General features: G+C 38.1%; 2 protein-coding genes across 2 annotated transcripts; one reads left to right on the forward strand and one right to left on the reverse strand.

Annotated features, from left to right (window-relative positions):
* Window positions 1-534: 534 nt before the first annotated feature.
* On the reverse strand, window positions 535-11,590 carry LOC131970775 (TRPM8 channel-associated factor homolog). Its single transcript, XM_059332220.1, has 11 exons — window positions 10,929-11,590; window positions 9,592-9,805; window positions 9,135-9,429; window positions 7,215-7,516; window positions 6,959-7,133; window positions 6,773-6,867; window positions 5,958-6,168; window positions 5,143-5,379; window positions 3,658-3,881; window positions 2,731-2,844; window positions 535-1,980 (listed from the first exon to the last, which is right to left on the reverse strand). The coding sequence occupies exons 1-11, from the start codon at window positions 11,573-11,575 to the stop codon at window positions 1,738-1,740; spliced, it is 2,757 nt and encodes a 918-aa protein (XP_059188203.1). The 5' UTR covers window positions 11,576-11,590; the 3' UTR covers window positions 535-1,737.
* Window positions 11,591-13,509: 1,919 nt separating this feature from the next.
* pnkp (polynucleotide kinase 3'-phosphatase) lies at window positions 13,510-23,524 on the forward strand. The gene is made up of 17 exons (XM_059332193.1): window positions 13,510-13,914; window positions 15,731-15,777; window positions 16,049-16,330; window positions 16,428-16,721; window positions 18,115-18,194; window positions 18,285-18,342; window positions 18,961-19,068; window positions 19,148-19,219; window positions 19,441-19,489; window positions 19,885-19,955; window positions 20,191-20,283; window positions 20,407-20,503; window positions 20,595-20,656; window positions 21,643-21,752; window positions 22,711-22,798; window positions 22,887-22,954; window positions 23,165-23,524. Exons 1-17 carry the CDS (start codon window positions 13,794-13,796, stop codon window positions 23,283-23,285), a joined length of 1,821 nt encoding a protein of 606 aa, XP_059188176.1. The 5' UTR covers window positions 13,510-13,793; the 3' UTR covers window positions 23,286-23,524.
* The last annotated feature ends 518 nt before the right edge of the window (window positions 23,525-24,042 follow it).

The following is a 24,042-nucleotide window of genomic DNA, read 5'->3' on the forward strand; positions in this document are numbered from 1 at the left end:
TATGAATTAAACTTTGACTCCATTAAAAAAATATCAGAGAAATTCAACTTGTTGTTTTTATGATTTATGTCATTAAAACTGTGTTATCCTGCACAAAAGACATTTTTAGTTGTTCCCAGTTATAGAAAGAGAGAGGGAGAGAGAGAGAGAGAGAGAGAGAGAAACCCTTAAACGGCTTTAAATTCAGAGGGTTAATTCAGATTATTATTTTCAGATAATATATTTAATTCAGATGATTATTCTGTGGTAACAAGATTTAATAATTATTCATCATGTCAACTTTATCATTTTGTGATATCAAGAAAACAAGTGTGTTATGGATAATAAAAAGAAAAAAGAAAGTAGCAGAGGAGTAAAGCAAATGTTTATTTGTGTCTTTTTTCCATTGATAATAAAGGCAACTGTCATTGTAGTAAAATTAAAGATGTGCAATCCTATAAACCTGAGTAAACTTATTGTATAATATTAAGAAGGAACATTGAAGTATATGATGTACCAGTGTCCTAATTCACACAAGAAACATCCAACCATCTGTAACAGAATAAGTATAGAATTAGTGTTATTATAACCCTCAAACAGAACCTGTTTTCTATAAGCGACATTAACTACAAGTCCTTAAAAAGCAGGAGAAAGTCTATTTTTCTTAAAATACATAATAATTATATAAATTGCCAGATTTCAACTTACATTTTATATTTGTAATGAAAGTAATTTACTTTTAATGGCATTTGCACTCAGTGTAGAAAAAAAAACAAGAAAAACTTTTCTGGGTGTAGTACTGTGAATTGAAATAACTCCATTATGTGTACAGCACAGGTTACAGTGCTAGTGCTACGTACTACTGAGACAGGTGGAATGAAGTACAGCCGTCTGATGACCTCTTGGTTTTTGGTATTTTTTTGTTTTAAAGCATTTACTTTTTCTTGTTGTTGTTTTTTTCAAATGGTGCGACTGAATTTATTTGTTTTATCTGTATGTTACTATGTAAATCTTGTTTGTTTTTTAAATATTAATATAAATATGATAAAAATACAACAACAAAAAAAACAAAGTCAGTTAACTAAAATGCCCAAATTGTGCATCACTCTGCCCAGTCTCACAACAGAAATAACAATAATGATATAAGAATAAAAAAAACAACCTTTAAGTTTTACCATTAAGTGCAATTTTCAGTATTTTCGTGTGTGTCTGATTGCAGTTATCCATGTAAAAGAATATAAATGCACTTGAGGGGTGAAGCCAGAGTGACACTTCCATCCAAACCTCCCAAAGGCAGTTAAGAGAGAGGAAATAAAAATAGGATTGTAAATGTAAGCAGGATTTGGGAAAGGAAGGAGAGGGCATAAATTATTTTCTTTATAAAGCCTTCTTTTTCATTAATTTTTTTCTCATATATTTTCAAAAATGACATGGAGGGAAACCTTATTCATTTTAGCTGTGATTGCCTACTGCGTCTCTACATCCTGAATGAAGAAGAAGCAGATATCTCTTTTAAATATGCTCAATTACCACCAACTTTGTGCAGTAATTAGTGCTGTTTTTTATGAATTGGACCAATGTTCAATGAAGCTCATTTCTATAGAAGGGAGCCAATTTTGCGAATTTTCAGATTTCTTTTTGTCTTATTTCTGTCTGTTTTGTGGCCTGAAAAGCTGCACAATCCTCCCATGAATTCACCCGTCATTGTCAAGTAGTCATTAAACCCATCTTCACTTTTAATCAGCAGCAGTCTGAAGTTCAGTTGTACTGGGCCATGGGGTGGTCACTCCAGAGAGGCAGGCTGGAGAGTTTCTTCTCAGTGTCTGTTTCTATGGGCCAGCCCCAGCCTTTAAAGAAGCCAGACAGGTTCATCCCCACAGTCGTGGAGAAGGTCTCAGCATACAGGTTCATCTTTCCTTTGTTGTCTTTTGGATGGATGTTTATCGTGTGGTAGGCACCAAACACCTTCTTAAAGGCATCCCAGCCGAACTTCTCCTGGAGCTGCATAGAAAGGAGACAAAGGTAAAGGAAAAGTAGTAGGGTTGTCTCTTCATGTAACATCCAACACTTTAGTGTGAAATGAGCATTAAAGCCTCATCGGCCAGAATGGGGCCAGAGACTTTCAGTCTTATCAGGGTTCAAAACTGAAGTGGTAGAACACTAGTGAGTTTCTGCTTTTTTAGCTTTTAGCTTTTTTGAATGACTGAGTGAATGTGAAAAGCAATTTTTAGAAGCTTTGTCCGGTATGAGAGAAGCACTATAAACATTTGTTTTGAGATAAATTGGGTGAGCATTGTGTTTAAATGCTGACTGCTGTGTTGCAGAATTTCTCTACAGCAGGGGTCATCAACTACATTTGTCCATGGGCCAGACGTTTTCTTAGCAGACACTGTGGGGGCTGAACTCTCAAATAAAGAAAGTATAATGTACTTCTGCCTAAATTCATGCTATTTTTATTTACCTATATCAGTGTCAACAGACTCCTAATAAACATGGGAAATCCAGAATGATAACTAGATAATAGAATAATAGAAAATGCTCTCAGACTTACGCCAAGGAGGCAGTTCACTCAGGAGTGATGTTAAATATGCTGAATACCAGAACACATTTTTTTCCTCTGTGCGTTTTCTGAATTTATTAGGCTAGTAGCTGGGCTGGAAGCTTCGGAGGGCCACATGTGGCCCATGGGATGCCAGTTAATGATCGTTGTTCTACAGGCTGCAATATACATATAATGTACATTTCTCTCACCTGAATGTAAGTCTCCAGGGCCGACCACATGCTCCAACTGCTGAGGTTCCTGCCTGCCTTGGCATACTGCTCTACTCGACCATTTCGCTTTGCTGAAGTCATAGCTGGATGAGCCTGAATGAAAAAAGATGCAATGATTGTTAAACAATGTGATCCCATTAAATGGCAAAATACTTAGTCCCGGCCCTACTTATTAAGTAGGGCCGGGACTAATTAAATTAAATTAAATTAATTAAAAAATTAATATAATTAATTAGAGGCTTTGTAATTAATTAATCGAAATGAACCACATTTTAATCGCATATAAATATTTCACCTGAGAACAGTGAGAAGTAATTTTTTTCACATGGATTTTTAGTATACCATTGAATAATGACTGAATACATAAGATTAAGCAACAAAAATATTGTAATAATACAGACGAGTGCAATTTTTGCCATCAAGTGTAGCAATAGCATATTTAGCTGCTAGCTGCTATATGTTTTGCATTGAGGTGATACTTGAGGCTCGATGTGTTGCGGTGATTTGTGAATTCCTTGTTGCATAGCAACACAACCATGCTCTTATCGACGCTTCCATCCGTTCGTTTTTGGAACAAAATTTCCCATCATCCACGGGGCCAACCAAAGTGCTCTCATCAGCTTCTTCCTTCATGTTCACTGTGGTTTGTTGTTGTCTGAACTCATGAACGCTAGTTGGTGCTCCAGTATAATCGGTCCACCTGAAACTCATCCAGTGAGAAACGTTCCGTGGTGCAAAAATAAGTGCGATTAAAATGCGTCAATTTTTTTAACGCGTTAAAGTCCCGGCCCTACAAATAAGTTATCTTTTATGACACAGTGATATGAAAACATGTCACAATATATCTTAAAAGCAGGCTTTTCTAGTTATTGGTCTCACAAAATAAATAATAGTAATTTACTCCACCTTTTCCCTGTTGATCCCCAGCACCTCTTCATGCACATACACTGACCACAGGTTGCATGTGCCCTCTGTGGTGTGTGGTTTGATCTCCCAGCAGCCTCTCTGTTGGTTGTGTCCGAGTTCATGGATAGGGCCCCACAGGCCTTTCTTCGTAATATGGTCAGTGCTGACCAGCGCGGCTGCTGAGCCCTTGTGTGCCATGATAGGATAACCAGCATGCATGAAACCTGAATGCAGAGAAATCAGAGAATGCACATTTAGGACTGTGTGCTCAAGGGCACCTCATAGTTGTGATGACTTTCTCGATCTCCACTGACCACTAGCTCTTCCAGTCAGTAGACCGCTAGTAGACAACTTCAATTACAAAACAATGGCATTTAAAGCTAAAAACAAGCCCCGTGTCCTCTGTTACATGCCAGAGTTGGCCTATGCAAGTAATATGCATTGCAGAAGTTCTAGCTTTTCCTTTTGGGGCGCTGTGAGTTTGACATACATTAATGTAGTTTCATTTCAGTGTTTCAACTTTCAATTTTTAAAATGTGGCCCAAATTACCACTGCTGCCAAACGCCATTATGTCTGGAATAACAATATAAAGCAGATTTAACATGGATATGCAGTCTCTGTTAACTGGAATCTAAATTGCTCAAAAGTGTGTGAATGTGAAGGGCTGTCAGCATATTTATGTTCAGGGCTTTTTTTGCTCTTTTTACATTTAACTTACTGTGGCCTTGTATTTCACTGCAACATATAATAAGTCCTGCACCTTTATGGAATCAGCACAATCATGGTGAGAACAACTCAAAAATGTAATTTGTGCAGAAAAACACAGATATAATGAAATAAATCACAAAAAAAGAAAAAAAAATGCAAGTTGAATTTCTCTATAAAATTGAATGTCTATATCCAACACTTTTCCAAGTGGCCACAAGAAAAAGAAACTTTGTCTCCACCTGCTATACGTATTGAACTATTTACATTTCTACAACCTCTCATGACCTCTCCTCTCTGCTCTGTGTAAACAGCCTGCAGTTCTGTCTGATTCTCAGTGAATATTTGTCACGTGATTGTTCTTCTCAGCAGATGGTGGGAGCAGATGCTTAATACACTGATGGCCTGCCTCACACCTGGCATGTTACCCCAAACCTCTGGAACTCCCTCCCTACACACATCTCCAATTCAGACTTACTCCACGCCTTCAAAAACAACTCAAAACCTTTTCATGATAGCTTACATGACCTGACTCCCGTCGCATAACATGAACTCATAATTTCTCATCTCTGTTTTGATTTTTCTGCATTTTGTCATTGTGTGTGTCTCAGATTTATTATGTTAAGCGACTTTGAGTACCTTTTAAAATCACTATAATAATCAAATGTATTATTATTATTATGAGAAAGGACAGGTTCTGTCCTTTCCAGGGCTTTCAACAGGATAAGCAAAGAGGGAGAGAGGGAGAGAGAGAGAGGGTCAAAGCCAAAGACCGTTACCATGGGAAATCTGCACATCTGCTACAAAGCGCTCTTTGCGAGGGAACTTGTGTGGTATGGCAGCCAGGTCAGCGATGGCCCTCATCATCTTATCCCAAAGTGCTGCCAACTCGTCAGGCCGTTCCAGATCATGAACAGCGTCTGACGGTACAGTGAGGATGATGTTTTCAAACTCCAGCTCTGCCCAGGGTGAGGGAGCTGTACGCAGCAAGGACCACTCAGCAGGCGTTGTCACACCTGAAGAGAAGAAAGGGATGGATCTATTCAAAACTGAGCTCGGGATTATTACACGTTTATTGTGAGATTGACGTACCCTTTCACACAATATTTATTATTATTTTCCAAAAACGTACTGTATTGTTTCTACAGGGGTGCAAATGCCATAAAAAGGTTATTTACTTTTATTGCAAAAACAGCATTATTCAATTGCTAAATAGTCTATGAAAATATACAAACATACAGCATATGTCAAATTAAGGCAATTTACAGCAAAACTTTAAATTACATTTTTTTTATGTAAAAAGAAAACACTATCATATAATAAGTGAAAATAATGAACTTTTTTTATTCTATAGATATATTTTTAAACAGATATTTACTGTATATTATCCATATTTTTAAAGAAATTATCTGTAAAATAACTTACTGTTGTTTACTGTTTTTTGGCAGAAAGTATGGCATCTGAATTCGCATTAGATATTAAACAAGATATTCTTACTTCCACTCCTCCGAATGATCAAACAACCATATTAAACCTGACATGCTTTTTATACTACACGCCTATACGACACATAGCACAGTGTCACCAGACTCACCAGATTTATAGTATGGTGCAGGTACAGCCATCTGCACCGTGACCTCTCCCTGCTCCAGCTGTGTTTTGGGAGGGGCCACCAGGTAGATGAGCCCCCCCCACAGGTTAGACACCTGTATCATCTCTGAGGTCACTGGGAATCGCACATGGACGCACGGCGCTCTCTTCAACACAGCAGATTTCAGACGGTCTGTTTGACAGCCTACCTGGATCTGAGAAACACATACAATATGTGTTACTGATTGTAAGTACATTTTTTATTATATCTAGAAGGGCACTCAAAGATCAGGTTACTCACCTACTCGTTTTGTGCGTACCTGAATTTAAGTCAGTTCTGGAGGTCTTTTAACTATTGTCACAAATGCATATATATATATATATATATATATATATATATATTGCACACACATATATATATATATATATATATATATATACACTCATAAAATTGTAATAAAAATATATTTTATAAATATATTATTGATTAATGAGAAAAAAGTGTCAAATCTATGAGAAAAAAATTATGAGAAAAGGGGTAATATTTTGAGAAAAAAGTTGCTAATTTATGAGATTAAAGTGGAAAATCTACGAGAAAAAAGTAGCAGATTTCTGAGAAAAGTCGGAAAAATAGTGTAGCGGATGCCTACCTCTGCATTGAAAATTCATGAAAATATTAGTTTTCCATAATCCTGCTGACAAACACACAAACAAACTAAACCAACAGAGAGGAGGAGGTTATGCATGAGGTGGGCTGGACCTCAACTTGAGGCCTAAACTTTAACAGAAACACACTCAACACAATTTTGTGAACTGCACCTGCCATCCCTTGTTGACAATCTCTGCCGGCAAAGAAATGTAGGTCTTCATTCCAGGAGAGAGGTAGAGGCCTGTACTGATCCACTCCTCCCCTCCTGACACAAACACACATAGCAGCAGCAGCATAATGAAACACAATGAACCACAAGTGCAGACATTCTCTATATACTTTCTATGAAGTCTTACCCTTTGTGTCAACCTTAATCTTGATTCTGTGGTTATACACAACTGGCATCAAGGGGTTATCCTTGATGAGGTAGGGCAGGAGGGCATCAGGATTTGGGCAGACCTTATAAACCTCTGCCCCCACACTGAGGAGGAGGTGGTCTTTGGGACTCTTCACAGGGCAGCTGGCACACACCTTAAAAGAAAATAAAGTATCAGCTCTGCGCTGCTCTGTTGGAGTGTTTTACGAAGCTTTCATGTTATTTTTTCTCCTCACCTGAGGCATGCCTGACTTCATCACGAGGTCAGTGAGAGTGGATACGACCTGTGTGTAGGAGGAGCAGTCATTGGCCCTCATGTGCAAGTAGGTGGCACAGTCCTGGCCCAGTTTAGTCAGGTGTTCCTCCTCGTTCTTGTTGAGCTTGTCCCCGTTGGTTACATGACCGGCGAATCGGTGTAGAAGGTGGCGGAAGTGGTAGGTGTCTTTTATGGCCTGACTGGGCACAGGGGACTTGTGTACACCTCCTCTGATTATTCCTCTCAATATACTCAAGCCCATTGTGTTCAGGATCTTGTTCCCTGAAAGACATTCCAGCAAACACAATTGATCTACTGTGGTTTGCTGATGAAACTGTTATATTGTAGTTGGGACTGAGTTGCTATTAGGTTTAGGTTTATGCAGGTCTGTTGCATACAGTATATTAACAAGAAGGGCCTTTATGTTCTTTGTATGTTCTTCATATTTTCTTTTGTGTTTTTGCAGGTCTTGTCATTCCTGACTTGCCCACATGATGTCATCAGTGTCTGCCTAACTTCCTCACCAGCTGCAGTTGGTCACACAATCTATAACGCCCATGTCTATAATGCATAATAATCAAATTTATACTAAGTTATAACCACTTATTTATCGTGTTTATAAAGCTTATTATCGACCTTTCTACCATGTTAATAGTGTATTATAATACTCATACTGCTAATGGGTTGTAATATTTTTGACAATGCATTATAACCACTGATAAAATGCATTATATTGTGATAGAGGTAGGGTAGCTGATCCTAACCCTATATTGCAATGTGATATTAATGCATTATAGACTTCAGCTTGCAAAAACAATGACGGTGAGTGATCAGCAATCATTAATTATTATGATACTTAACCTTTTAAGCCATTAGAAAATGCTTCATAATGTGCTATGAATATTTTTATAAGGCATTATGAACATTGATGAGTGCTATAAGCTGATTATAATGTATTAAAAGTATGCTTATAATGCATTATATACATATTGATCTAGAGTGCCTATTATAATTACAGCTGAAATTATCCTGTGCAATTATTCACCATGAAAATATCTGTTTTAGTTAGTTTGTTTCTGTTTTATCAGCTGACTCTGATCTTACTATAAATCTCAACCAGCCTAGCATTAAACTTCAATTAGAATAGCTTGCTTCGCTTCACTTTGCTTGATTTATAAATATTGTTTCTTGTCTTTTTTTACAGCCTGGTACAATTCTTAGAGGCAGATTTCCCACTTTTCTCAGCTGAATCCAGCCCAGCACTTCAGTCTCCTTGGTCATCTGCATTCAAATGTATCTGAAGTTAAAATCCCTGTACCTGGTTTCCCTGGTTTTGATGATGATAGTCCAAGTAAAGCTGAAGTTAAGGTCAAATATATTTTGTATAAACCAGATGTTCTCCTCGTTTTACCTCTTATATCTTATATTTACAAGCAACATTTGAAAAATTCTTCATTGAGCATAATTGTGTTTTTTTTTAAAGTAAAAAAAACATCATTTTCAAAATCAGATTTGATTTTTTTGTGTATGTGTGTGTGTGTTTAAAATATTAATCCAGTAAGTCAAAGGCGGAAAAAATATATCAGGTCATATAGGTGGGGTTGTGGTGAAAACAATGATAACAACATTTAAAGTGGCCAAAATATCCCAAAACAACAACATTTTATGTCCTGAGTTGCATGTTTTAAGTCGTGTGCAGAAGCTTTTTTAGAATTATTATTATATTTTAACCTCCATACTCTGCAAATGTGTTTCTCACTTGCACAGCAACTTCTCACAGCAATGACGATTATTTGTCTGTGGATGTACCTGTTCCAGCTTTGGGCTGTGTCATTGTGTTATATTATCACAGCATGAACTGGCGAGTATATAATAAAACTCTGGTGGTGCATTACTGTACCTGGGAAATCCGTTAACTCATTTTTCCCCTTGTTTTTCTGTGCCCAGTTCCAGGCATGTCCACCAATCAGCAGGCCTCCTCCCTCTGCCACAAAGTCTCGGATTTCCTCTGCTTGGGCATCGCTGTACGCTGTGCACGCAAACACACTCAAGTCTTTCCTGAAGACTGTCTGTTCACACTGTAACCCCGACTGGCTGAGGACTTTGACAGTTTGAGGTTTATGGGACACACCAACGACCCCTTGCCGGCCCTCATCCAGCCAAAGAAGGGCATTCTTCCAGAAGGGAGCCAGTGACTGTGATAAAGGTTATTACAAGAGAGGCAGTAGTTTGTTAATGACAAAAACAAGTTACATGTAATCAAATAAATTGGCAAAGTATTCACATTTAATTTCTGAATGACATCATACTAAGACACTTTTTATACGCAGGCTGAGTGAGTTCAATGTAAACTCTACCTCTCGTCCCATTAGTCCTTCATGTGTGATCACAATGACTCGTCCCTGCCCATAGTAGGCTCCTGCCAGGAACGCCCGTCCACTCTCAGTGGCACCGATGGGGAAGGCTAGTGGGCCATGGACCAGAACCTCAGAAACTATCGCTCCAGCCAGGTCAATCTCCGGCACCCCCTTGACTAAGAACTCTAAGTCATCCTCAAAATCCTTACCGATTCTGTGTTTGAAAGATTCAAGAGGAAAGGGATAGACAGATACTAATGTGTGGGTAATTTTATCAATTAAGTGTATAAATTACATTTTTTAAATCATTGTTGTATTCTTCATACACATTGCCACAAAGGTATAACAAAAATAGTGAGTCCATATGTTATGTATTATGTCTATTAGATAGATATCTATATCTTTATACAATAGATGCAATAGAAAATATTTACAATGTATTATACAAAATATTTAGAAATGCTATGTACAAATAGTGCAAGGTAAAAATACTAGTATTCTCTAAAATACTAGCAAGAAAAATACTATAATCATTGATTAATTATTTATTTAAAATTATAATGAATTAATATGTTTTTTCCTTTTTTCCTTGTTCCTTGCCAATTTTATCGGATATGGAAAAATCTGGAAAAAATTGATACATGACCATAAGAGATAACAGCTATGACATACACTAATTATGATATAATTAAAATAGTAATTATAATATCATATAATTTATTATATATTATTTGTATTGCATGCCAAAAAGAATGTCAGTATTAATAATACTTTCATAAGGGGCCAAATGTGTGGAGAAGTTTACAGATTTAACGTTGTCACCTTTCTCAGTGTGACACTAACTATGAAGCCCATGTCTATTACGCATTATAAACATACGTATAATGTCTAATAATTAATTCATAGCAGTGTATCATTGTAGTTTTTAGCATGCAATTATCCTCAAACCCTGTAACAATACTTAGCACATTCTAAAGCATTTTATTATGACTCATAAGGTATAATTACTAGTGACTCACTCACAGCCCATGTCTATAATGCATTACAAACATACTTATAAGTTATAGGGTTAGGATAAGCATCAGCCCCATAACCCTGTGACCCTCTGTAATCCTAACCCTATAATTAGAATGTGTTATAATGCATTATAACAGTGATTTCCTCATAACCTTAATACTCATTATAACTCAAATGCTTAATAATGGTCTATTGTTGTTGTTATAAAGTATTATTAATATTTCTATGTGCTTTTCACTCTTATTACACTGTGCTATAAGCAGATTATAATGCATTATAAGCATGGGCGCAAAGACACAAAGAGGACAGTAAACACTTACACTACAGCCATCCACGAGGTAGGGATCTGTGGGTAGACAGGCAGACGCTCTACCTTACACTGATGTTCAGAGAAGTAGATCCCTGACACACCAGACACCTTATTCCCCTCAAACTGAAGCAGCGTGTTCTCCTTTGGGTGCTTTGCAGCCCAGCTCCACGCCTGCCCAGCTATCAGCACTCCCCCTCCAGCTTTCATAAACGCCACCAGGTCTTGCGCGTCTGGACCCACGCTGTAGGCATTAGTCACATACACCCCGACCCCAGGACTGTCACTGAATTTCCCCACAACTCGGGCGTCGAAACTGGACTTGCTGAGGTTATCAGCGACCGCCTTGACGCCATTATGAACCCCAACAGACAAGTTCTCAGATCCATCTCCTCTCAGCCAGGTCAGAGCGTTCTCCACCAGAGCAGGAAAGGTGGTCAGGTAGCCCTCATGACCCAGGACCACAATCCTTCCACCGCCGTACAGAGAGGCTGCCATGAGGACCTGGCCCTGGCTGTTCATTGCCAAAGGAAAGGCATGGTCTCCAATAAGCACCAGGTCCCCGGGAACACAGCCACCAGGGAGGTCCAGCTCTCTCAGGCCTCTCATCAGGGCCATGTAGGCCCCTTGATGGTGGTCATGGATGGGCTGGTTGGACATGGTGACAAGGATCGGCACTCTGGAGGGTGAGTGAGGAGAGCAAGATAGCAGAAAGAGGTGTGTTAAGTCAGATGTACGTTTGGTTAAGTGAACGCAGTTAAACAGTTTTATACCAATCAAATTACAACAATAAAATGTCAAACAACTGAGACCAAAACTCAATCAGCTGCTCTCCACCTGCTGCCACCAAGGCCCCAAAAAACCTAAAAGCATAAGGTTTTGTTGTTGTTTCTTTTACCTGAAAGTCAAGTTGTCTTTCTTTTTGTATTGTTAGATAGTTTTCCCGGCAGGCAATCCAACAAGGACACTATCTGACAGAAGAGAAGACAAAATATAAATGAGAGTGAGAACCGGATTGAGGATTTCATGCCAGTTGACAACAGAGGGAGGGACTCCAGTGGACACAACCCAATGACAGGCTGACAATGAGAGCCAAGATCAAATACCAGTGGATAGTTTGGATGACACCACCCACCTGTCAACATTCTCAGTTTATAAACACTTCGTTGGTTACCCACATGTGGTTTTTGACAGAGATACACCCAGGATCAGACTGTATAAAGAACCTGCTTATCCTGTTTGGTGTTATTCAATATTTGTAGATGGTGAAAGCACAAAACCACATAGTGGCTGTGAAATAAACCAAAGAGATGGTGTTGATGGTTGTTTGATGACTATTAAAACTGACTATAATAACAACTGTAATTACATAATTATTAAATGATAGTTCAAGTGTATCGTGTTTTGTGCATGCAAGCAGGAGCCTAACCGTATTAACATATTGTTACATGTAAATTGTGAATAAAAAATATAAACAATGTAAATGAAATATGCAGCTTATTCTCTCCTTGAACATGTTGAAACTTTTCCTCAAAAAGATCGCCAGGGATACATTGTTTATCGTAGAAAGAAACTGTAAAAAAAAACAGGCTTTAACAGATCATAGGTAACGTAAGTTTCCATTAAAAGTCACCAAAACAAAGCTTTAAATTGTGACATTTCTGTCAAAATCGCTTTATTCTACATGTCTAATTTAAAACGTTGCCAAAAATGACCAGTTTGGAATAACTAGATTCTGTTAAAATTACTACTCTACTGTATATGTGATAAGATATAAGAAAAGATATGACTTTATTTATCCTAAAGTGGGGAAATTTAGTTGTATGTATATGTCACAGACATATGCATGCATTCTATATTTCAGCGGGTTAAATTGCTTAAATAGGTTGTTGCATGTAGTAGTATGAACATTAATGAATAAATATATTTAAATATATGCAGAGGATATACAATATATATATAACACTATGAGTGAGACCATTCTGCATAACAAGTACTTTTACTCTTGATACTTTTAGTACATTTTGATACTGATACTTTTGTACTTTTACTTCAGTAAGTTTTCGAATGCAGGACTTTTACTTGTAGTGGCGAAATTTTTTCGGTGTGGTATTAGCACTTTTAATGAAGTAAGGGATCTGAATACTTTTTCCGCCACTGTACACAGTATAGTATAAGTGGTTTATGGCTTATATAGAAAAAAATATAGAAGGCCTAATATATTCATCAACACATTTAACGTTTTTTTCCGGACAGCATAATAATAGGGAAAGATGGCAGCGCATTAAGGCTAGATCGGTCGGTAGATGTCTAGCTTTTGTCATCTTGTCGTTTTTTTCCGCATCCTAGCTTTCTGTCTCCTGTCTGACTGACTGGGTGGAGGAGGAAAAAGAGCGAGTCACTCGAGTACAGCAGGTTAATGTTTCAGCTGCGCAACGTTCAAAACAAGGACACAAAACTTTCTTAATACGATCAAAAACAAGATAATAGAGAGAAACAGTCTACTTTACCATGCAGGCGCGGCCTTCCACATTTCATTACATTATTAGTCAACAAATCAAGATTTTTAAAGCGGAAAAGTAGTGTCATATGGGCGGAACCTTCGAAGGATATTACGTTTGTACACGAACATATTTTTCCGATGGACTGGAGAAAGATCCCCCTCCGGATTTTAAACTCAGATTCAAAGAAGTTGTGGTAAAAGTAGCGTCGTTATATTACACACAGTGCGTTATTTTATAATACAGCCACCCTCGTGTTTTATATTTTATTATTATTGTGGTTTCGGTTCATAAATTTATGAAACGAGTCTGTAACAAAAACACCATAAAAGGCTCAAAGTAACGCCCGTGGTCTTGCTGTGGGGTCGCTCGCTGTGATGTCTTGCACGCTGCTAAGCCCCTCAGGACTTCAGGTCCCTCTGGAGAACGGACGAGCTGTGATCCTGGGCCGGGGTCCGGAGACCGGGGTCACCGACAAAAAATGCTCCAGGCACCAGGGTGAGGGGTAAAAACTGTTTGACAAAAAATAATTACACTGGAGCTTTAAAACCCCCAATCATTCTTCACCCTTTATTGTGAATGTGGGGGTTGCGGGAAGCGAAATGTTAGGGGGGGATAGCAGGTCAACAATAGATGCCACATAAACTGGTGTGCAATTTTTTGGGTTGATACCATTTGTTGCACACATATTTTCTGTAATGACTGGATAAAAATGGTCAAAAACCACCCCAGAATATTAGATGAATACAACAAGGCCTTTGGAACAACATAGAAAAATCAATGCTTTGATTTGGTTTAAAAGATTTCAGACATTTTGGGGGGTTCTGTATTTTTCGGCGATTGGATGGCGATCACTTCTGTTCTCCAAACTGCTGAGAAACCCCCTGATTGTCATTATACATCCCCTGAATGCACTTTAGGTCTTTAAGGCTAATACATACTCTGCAAGAACAGAATGATGTCATTCTGTTCTTGCAGCCCACAAATCTCTCAGTTCTTGAATATATTCTAAATATGTTATTAGGTTCTTGTTATTGATGCATTTATGTAATCAGAGTTTTAATTTTGCAAAGATAGGCCTCATTTTAACTTCTTAATTTACTGTTCTAAGCTTTAATTTAAATAAAATGTCTAATCACTGTAAATTGTTTTATGTTAAATCTCGACCTGAAATGTAACTGGAGCTGTCAGCTAAATGTAGCTGAGTAAAACTACAATATTTGCCTCAAAATGTAGTGGAGTAGAGGTATAAAGTTACATAAAATGGAAATACTCAAGTAAAGTACAAGTACCTCAAACTGTACTTAAAGTACAATACTTGAGAAAATGTACTTAGCTACTTTCCACCACTGGCTAATACAAACTCTGCAAGAACAGAGAAATGTGTTCTCTCCGAGGGCTGCAAGAACAGAATGATGTCATTTTGTTCTTGCAGCCCTGGGATAGACACATTTTTCTCTTCTTGACACATGATCTGGTCAGAACTTTGTTCTTGTGTGGTGTCCAAGAACTATTGTGCGCTTGGTCAGAAATTTGAATGTGAATGAGACGTGTGCTGCTGTGGGAGGGCCCTATAAGGACTTCCCAGGAGTTCTTCAGTGGAGTTTCTCGTGAAGTAAAGAAACGTCCGGGCCAGAAATAACTTTTTACTTGTTCTTGTCATCTCAAGAACAAGAACAAATTTCCCTGTTCTTGTAGAGTATGTAAAGGGCTTCAGTTTTTGGTTGTAAAGTTTCATGAGGAGCAGCTCATTTTATACAGGGAGGTCAAGTTTCAAGAAATGCTCTCGCTGCAATGAAATATGCAGACTAACCTCATCACTCGTGAATAAAATTGGGCTCATTGAACCCACATGAGTCTCAGCTTTGCAGTGATACCCAGTTTATGCAATTCACAGGCTCTTTATTGACCGCAGCATGCAGAAATATTCACATGCAAAAGGTGAAAATAATGCATGAGAAAAACAATGTGGTTTTTGCCTCAAACTGCATGTTATCATCATAAAGCAGACGTGTGTAAAGAGGAGACCTGGCTACATGGCCATTTTTATTCAAATATCTTAAACCCATGACAGCCAAAGTCATTACTCATCTGGTCTATAAAATATCAGAAAGCAGGAAAATAATTAGGACAGCCACAGCTGACATGCAAATTGTTTGTTTTTGCATTATTGCTTGAAAAAAGGGATTCAAAGTATTGGATAAAATGTTTGTAAATTAGTCATCAAATCCTTTTAGCTCTAAATAAATATCCAAATATGCGAGTTCAAGTGTGTGAGTATAAATGATGGTAACTGTCCTTGTGCTTCTTTCAGTGAAGGTGGTGGCTTGCTATGCAGACCAGGATGTGGTTGTTACTCAGGTATGGAAACAAAGCCCAACCCAGTGTCACAGTTAATAATCCAGTTAGTGTCCCTGTGAAGCAGTCGGGCTAGAAAAACACCCCTGACACACCTGGCCAACGCCACAGAGAGTCCACGGAGCAATGACAACATGAGTTTGAAATCCGGATGACAGCACACCTTTCTCTTTACTGCCTGGACGCACCCTGATTATGTAACAACGTATAAACTCACTGTATCTGTATAAAGGCTTCAGCCCAATGTCCACTCATATCTTGTTTTCTACCACAGCTAGGTCCCAATCCCAGTTTCCTTGACGGTGAGAAGCTGGGCCGTAGCCAGTCTGGTAAACTCACCCATGGAGGCACCCTCTACCTGGTTAATCAGAGCCACCCATTTAAAGTACACTACTCCCTAAGCTCAAACGGAACAGCCTCGAGCAGCACGCAGAAAGGACTGAAAGCCACAGATAAGACAAAAGGAGGAAGAAACGGGAGAGAAGAAGAAGAGCTGCAGTCAAGTCCAAACCCAAAGCGCAGTATAAAGGATTTCTTTTCTTCCTCTCCAATGAAGGTATCACATTTTGTGAATCTTATTTACTTACTTATTTAAATATGATATGTTTCAAGACAAGGTGAGGTCAAACAACTGATTTTCTCTGTTTGTTTAGTCATCCAAAAGACGGCTGAGCCCAGAGAGGGGAAGCCCTAAAGGGAAGCGCAAAAGAAGAGATGAGGAGGCTTCAGATGGACAAATGAAGGAGGAGGAAGAGGAGGAGGAGGAGGAGAGAATGGCAGAGGAAAAGCTGAAGCAGCTGCAGGAGTTGGCAGAGAAGTCTATGACAGAGAGGAGTACCCAGCCTTCATCATCTTCATCCTCTTTGAAGGGCTGTCTGAAGAGCAACTGGCAGCAGATCGGAAACCTGATGCTTTATACTGCTGCTGGGGTTAAAGGGAGTGACAAGGTGGGGACTGTTTCAATACAACAGCTTTATTTACTCAGTTATTATTGTTTCACTGTCTCAGATCAGAGAATGACACATTTTACGCAATAAAATGTGATAAATGCATAAATAGTTTGAGGTACAACACAACACAACACAGTGTGAGACATTTTCCCAACTTTTGATTGAGAACCTGGCATTTCATCACCATTTCTATCACACTAGAATCTAGTGTGATAGAAATGGTGATGAAATGTCAGGTCATCATCATCAATCATTGATGGATCTAGTGACTAGATCCATCAATGATTAGTCAGTTAATTGTTCAGTTTGTCCAAAGAAAATCTATTAAAGGGATAGTTCCAGTGGTGGAAAAATTATTCAGATCCCTTACTTAAGTAAAAGTACTAATTACGTAGTACTGATACCACACTGTGAAATTACTCCACTACAAGTAAAAGTCCTGCATTCCAAACTTATAAATATATTTAAAAAATAAAATAAAAAAAAATAAAAAATATATATAAATATATTTATATATGGAAGTACTCAAGTAAAGTACAAGTACCTCAAAATTGTACTTAAGTATGGTACTTGAGTAAATGTACTTAGTTACATTCCACCATTGGATAGTTCAATAGTCAGTGTATTACCTTCAGCAGATGGCGGTCAGGACAACAATGTACTGCTGTGGACCAATTTGAGACACTAAAAAAATAAATATCAGTGTACCCCACTTCTTTCAAATATAGTTTTTGATATTTTACATAACTGGAGTAATCAAGAAAATAATCAACGATTAATAAAATGTGGGAAAAAAAACTGTGGTTGCAATTCCAGTCACAGGAAAATAAAACCAATTATCTGCTGAACAGCAGTACGATAAAAATAAAGGTCAGATAACACATTTTAGATGATGTGCTATTCTTTTTAATATACGGGGTATTCGTGGGGTTTTAAAAAGTCTTAAAACGTCTAAAATCCAATAATTTAAATTTAAGGCCTTAAAATGTCAAATTCTCTTAAAGTTTCATAAAATGTCTTAAATATAATTTTGAAAGGTCTTAAAAATGTATTAACATTACTTTTATTTAAAACAAATGAATAAACTTCAGTCTCGCTATTAAATGTTTTTTTGAGGACACTATAACATAACTACAAAACAGAACTAAGTCCCTGTGCAGTCCGGTCACAGTTTAAGCTGTGAATTAATTCATATACTTCGCAAGTATTTCCAGTCTTAAAAAGTCTTACATTTGACTTGAAACCTGCAGAGACCCTGGTATATATAGTTTTCTTATAATCACAAAAATGCTGCATAGGGTTTTATTAATATCGCCTTACATAATTTCTGTTTAGACCAAGCAGCTCATGTGTAAACGTCTGAACATTTCCACTTCTTGTTGTTCTAAAGATTGCTGGGTTCGACATTGATGGCTGCATCATCACCACCAAGTCTGGAAAAGTGTTTCCCACTGGGCCGGATGACTGGAGGTCTGTCTGAACTCCTGAGCATCCACTTTTAAAATATCTCCTGTCATGGTTTGTGTCTAATATTTATCTCTTTGTGTGTTTAATTAACAGGATTTTGTATCCTGAGATTCAGCCCCGGCTGGCAGCCTTGCTCAAGAAAGGATACAAGGTAGTGAGGAGAAAAATGCAAATGTTTCTAAAGATTTTAAGTGAAATTTAACCCTCTAAACTCCAACAAGCTGTTTTAGATTGTTTTTTGCCCGTTTTACATTTTACGCACTGTGGCCTTGTATTTCACTGCAAATATAAGTCCTGCAGCTCTATGGAAACAGCACAATATGAGGTGAAAATTGTGTTATACATATTGAACTTTTTGCATTTTTACAACCTCTTCTGTCCTCTCCTCTCTGCTCTGTGTAAACAGCCTGTGTCTCAGCCATTTATATACAGTCTATGGTCTCAGCACAATCAATCATGGCTCCACAGTGTCGCAGAGGAGCAGAATTTAATGTTTTTAATAGGATCTGATTATTCCAAAGGATTTTGGGGGTATTTTTGGAAATTTTAAATGAGACATGTTGAATAAAGTGATCTTGACATTCTGGTAACTTTTCTCAAACAGAAACTTTCATAACCGGTCATTCCTTCAATAATTGTAAGAGCGTTTTTGACAAATGTTAATGCCTTCTTTTACAGCATTTTTACGTGGGGTTCAGAGTGTCAAAAATTGACAGCTTGTCAATTATGAAACTTGATTTCCGACTCTACCCTGGCTCTTTTCCTTCAGGTGGTGTTCTTCACCAACCAGATGGGCATTGCAAAAGGCAAACTGAGACCAGAAGCCTTCAAGTCTAAAGTGGAGGACATCCTCGCCAAGCTGAAGCTGCCTGTGCAGGTTGCTCATGTTGTGGGTTAACATTAATCTTTCTCCTAATTATTGGACAGTAAATTGACCTTTCTGGTATCCGTCTCAGGTGTTTGTAGCCAGCGGTCCTGGCATCTACAGGAAACCAGTGATGGGAATGTGGAATCATTTGTGTGAGAAGGTAATTGCCAGTAGAGACATGTGACACACACACCCATATTATTTAAGAACCACACCTTATGTACAATATTTGCACTGACAGTAGAAAGATTTAATTACTGCACACCGTATAGCTGAGTCACAGGAGCCGCCCGTTTATCTCATCTCACATCATGTTTGACAATAAATAGAGGATTCTAGTTTGACCTGTGAGTATTTTTGCACGTGTGTTTTCCTGCACAGGCAAATGATGGCGTGACTGTTGACAAGGCACAGACTATTTATGTCGGAGGTGAGTGATGAACACCCCATGCTTACAGGTGGCTATGTGTTCTCAGTTATTTGTCACAGAGATGCACATATATTCATGCATTTAACTAAAACCCAACTTTAAGTTCAATGCTTTTTTCCTAAACCCCAAAAATGATCCCAAATATTAACCATGTCACTAACTACCTTCCAAAATCCTGTATATAGGTTTATATGCAAACCTAAGCCCAGAAATGATAAGAAATGAATCCCTTCAAAGTGCAAAAATGCAACAAAAACAACCACATTTTATAGACTTTTGCAAACCTTACTCTTGCTTTGAGACCTTTTAGTCCCCAGAAAGACAGAAGTACTAGAGCACACATGCAAAAAAAACAAACATGCACACACATCTTCTGACTTTACCTCTGTGTACAGATGCCGCAGGTAGGCCAGAGAACTGGGCTCCAGGGAGGAAGAAGAAGGATTTCTCCTGCAGTGACAGACTGGTAAGACCTAAGATTCATATTACCACTTTGTGCCACTCCTCCTCCTCCTCCTCCTCCTCCTCTTTCACCTACTTCTCCTCCTCCTGGCTCGATTGTTGTGTGTGTCACCTTTAAATTCATTAAAAGGGTCAGGTAAATAAGCATGACTCAGTGTAAATGGGGGTAAAAAATTGCATAAAACAAATAAAATGTGAGCATTACGTACCCATTACTGTATTTGCTCTATTTTTTGTAGTTTGCTCTGAACATTGGATTGCAGTTCCACACCCCAGAGGAGTACTTCCTGGGCTGGAAGAGCGCCCCCTACAGCCTGCCTTCTTTTGACCCTGTGAGTACAATGAACATATTTGCTGGGTTGCTGTTTTTTTTTTTTACTGTGTATGAGAATACATTTTTGGGTTTGGTTTCAGTCTGTATCTTTCTTAATGTTTTTCCTTATGTGACCCTGTAGAGGAAGATCGAGTCCACTGGGAAGCTATACGACCCGCCGTCTGCCTCGCTTGCCTCCAGCAAGACTGAGGTCATTGTTGCTGTTGGTTTCCCTGCATGTAAGAAAAAATTGGACGGTATATCACCTTTTTTGTTCTCTCCTCTAAACAATGCCAGTCTGATCTTGTTCCCTCCTCTGTTTCTGCAAAGCTGGTAAATCCACCTTCTTCCACACCCACATCATTCCAAAAGGCTATGTGTACGTCAACAGGGTGAGTGGACTTCAATGAGCAGGGCTCCAGCTATTGTGTCCAGATCATTTGGTTTTTATATACAGCTAGATTCTCTAGCCGTTTCAGGGCGTTTTTTTTTGTTGCTCTATTTATATTTTATTCACTGTGGCCTTGTATTTCACTGCAGTATACAAGTCCTGCAGCTCTATGGAATCAGCACAATCATGACTAAAAGTGGGAACACTTCAAAATGTATTTTGTGCAGAATAACAGTTATGACAAATCATCAACAAAGAAAAAAGTGCAAGTTGAATTTCTCTGATAAATAATTTTTTTTAAATTTGAAGAAAATGCACTTTTCCCAGTAGCCACAATTTTCATGAATATTGGATAATACTATTCTGTCTGATTTTCAGTGAATATTTGTCACGTGACCGTTCGTCTCAGCAGCGTCTTTTGTCTCAGCCATAATCGATAACTGATATGATGGCCGATATAGTCTATGAAAATAGACCTTTTTTATGTGGATTGTGCACTGATTTCACCACTCTGCGAAGGTATCCTGAGAGCTAATTTCTCAAACAATAAAACATTATTAATAATATTTAACATTGTTATACATGATACAAACAATGCATTAAATTGTCAGCCAATTCTATAAATGATAAGTGAGAAAATAAAGAATAAATAGGAATAAAATAAAATAAATAATCGGTCAATTAATTGCTGACTATTTAAAAAAAAACAAAGATTAAAAAATGCTAGCACCATTTCTAAATCATGCCAAGCATCATTTTCTGCATTATATATATTATGTAAAAAAGGTTTCATAACGGCACATATCGGACAGCATAAACACCAATACCAATAGGCCTTTGATAGGCCAATATCGGCCAATAATATCTGTCAAGCGATATATCTGTTGGGCTCTACTTCTTTTGAATGAACACATAACTGTGTTACAGTTTTACAAATTGTATTATTGCAATAATCGTGATAGCTGTCGTGTGTCGTTTCACTATCAGGACACACTCGGTTCATGGCAGAAATGTGTGTCGGCATGTGAGGGTGCCTTGAAAGAGGGCCGCAGTGTTGCCGTGGACAACACCAACCCAGACCTGGAGTCTCGCAAACGGTAAATCACATCTGTATCAGTATGTGCTGTGTAGATGCATTTCTGTGTGTGTTTCAGTATGCATACAGTAAATGCTCATGATCCACCTCTCTAAAGTACAGCTTTATACTAGCAGGCTTAAAAAAACAATTTTAAGAGATTAGTGTTGTACTACCAGCGCCTAAGATGATGTGCTCTTCAAAGCTCCACACCTTGAGGATCAATTAATTCGATGAACTGTTGTATTATATCCTGCTGTACCACAAATCCCATTTGAATTGCCCGTAAATGTAACCAGCGATATCCTTGCATCTGATGCAGAAAAGCTCTCACCTCATCCATATCAGTACGGTGTTTTCTTCTGAATAGGCCCAATTCACGACAATGTCTCTTCAAAGTCCGGATACTTATGATAATACGGTGATTCTGGGCTAAAACCATGAGTATTTCCTTATTGCTAAATCCGTTTGCAAAGTATAATTTGATGAAGTCTCTCCCTGCATACATATTAAACGGCAGGAGCAGCTTCTGTGCTGATGGCGTTCCTTAAAAAACATAACACTAGCCTATTTTTGCTACTTTTTTCTCATAGATTAGCCACTTTTTTCTAGAAATATTACCCCCCTCCATCCTGTCCATTTAAAAAAATATATATATATATACTTGGCCCTTATATGCGGCCATACTTTCCAGCAAGGCTGGTCTACATCATGTAAATGTATGGGCTTCATATTGGTCCCTTCCTCACCCTTCAAACTGGTTCAAACACAGCATTATATTAGCAAGGAGACATTGAAAGTGACTATTTAACCTTCATTACCACAGTCTTAGAAATAGGTGCATTTAATACTTTAGGTACTGATTGTATGCTGCTGCTGCTGCTGTTGCTGTATTTTGGGGTGTGAATACACTTCTGCTGGAGTATTTGCTTACATTTCTCTCTGTTTGTGTAACTAAAACAACTGTGTGTATTTCCCAGGTACGTGGACGTGGCCCAGGCAGCAGGAGTGCCCTGTCGCTGTTTCCACTTCTCAGCGTCTCTGGAACAAGCCAAACACAACAACAGAGTATGACTCTCCTCTCCATAGTCACTTTTTGTTGTTTTATCCTGGCTAGTGATGACATGTTTTTTAAATGTGTTATTGTTGTTTCCAGTTCCGTGAGATGGCTCCATCAGACAGCAAACATGCCAAAGTCAATGACATGATTTTCCACAGCTACAAGTGAGTTGTACCAACCTTTCTCCTCACTCTCACCAGTTATAGCCCAAACTGTATGCAAGGTGCTTTAGTTTTCTATTTTAATACATTAAAATAGTTAGGTCTTACACAGTGGTTTTGAGTTTAATAAAACACTTGTTAGTAATATCTCTGTTACTAAACATGCTACTCTCTCTCTCTCTCTCTCTCTCTCTCTGTCTCTCTCTCCCTCAGGAAGCACTTTGTGGCTCCAGCTCTCTCTGAGGGATTCTGTGAGATCCTCCAAGTCCACTTTGTGCCGAACTTCAAAGACAGCCAATCAGAGACCTTGTTCCGGCAGTTTTCTGAGGGCTGATTGGGCAGCTGGACTTTCCAACACCTTTGACTCCCACATTGCTGTCATGGCTGTCACAGAGAAAACCCAGATGAGCTGTGAGATCCAACTAACAAGTTAACAACCCCTGCTGACATCTTTGCATGTATGTCTTAGCTCATCTGCATACTGTACAAGTTACAACCCTGAGTCCAAAAGAGTTTGGACCTTCAGTCTAAAACATAAATAAAACAGAATGTGATTCAGGTCCAGGACTGACACCCAACCCGTGCAAAACAGAATTTTAATCTTCTGAATTTGATCTGATTTTATTTGCACAGCATCACAACTTTTTTGGATTCAGGGTTGTAAGTCCTGTGATGTTTACTAGACTTGCATTGAAGCAGAGCTTTATTAGCAACCCAACAAAATGAATGACACAAATAATTTCATTAGATTATAAACGTTTATACATGTTGAGTGTAACTTGTAACTTGTAACTTTTTTTTTTGTATATGGCAAAAATATCTTCCTTTAGAAATTAATCTACGGCATAATGACAATAAAAATAATTTTAAAATAAAGCTTTGGAAAACACTTGATATTACTGTCTGTTATTTGGCTAGTATTATTCTAACAGAAAGTTTTGGGTGAAAAATTGCTTAATTTTAGGCATTATGATTTTAAGGTTAGGAATATAATCTGGTGTTTCATCTACAAAATGACTCATGAAAACCAAACATTTTTTAAATATTTGAAATGAAACAATCCCACTGCCGTATTTGTTTTTTGTCTCCTG

Source organism: Centropristis striata, chromosome 4 (genome assembly GCF_030273125.1).
Source record: "Centropristis striata isolate RG_2023a ecotype Rhode Island chromosome 4, C.striata_1.0, whole genome shotgun sequence".
Lineage (NCBI taxonomy): Eukaryota > Metazoa > Chordata > Actinopteri > Perciformes > Serranidae > Centropristis > Centropristis striata.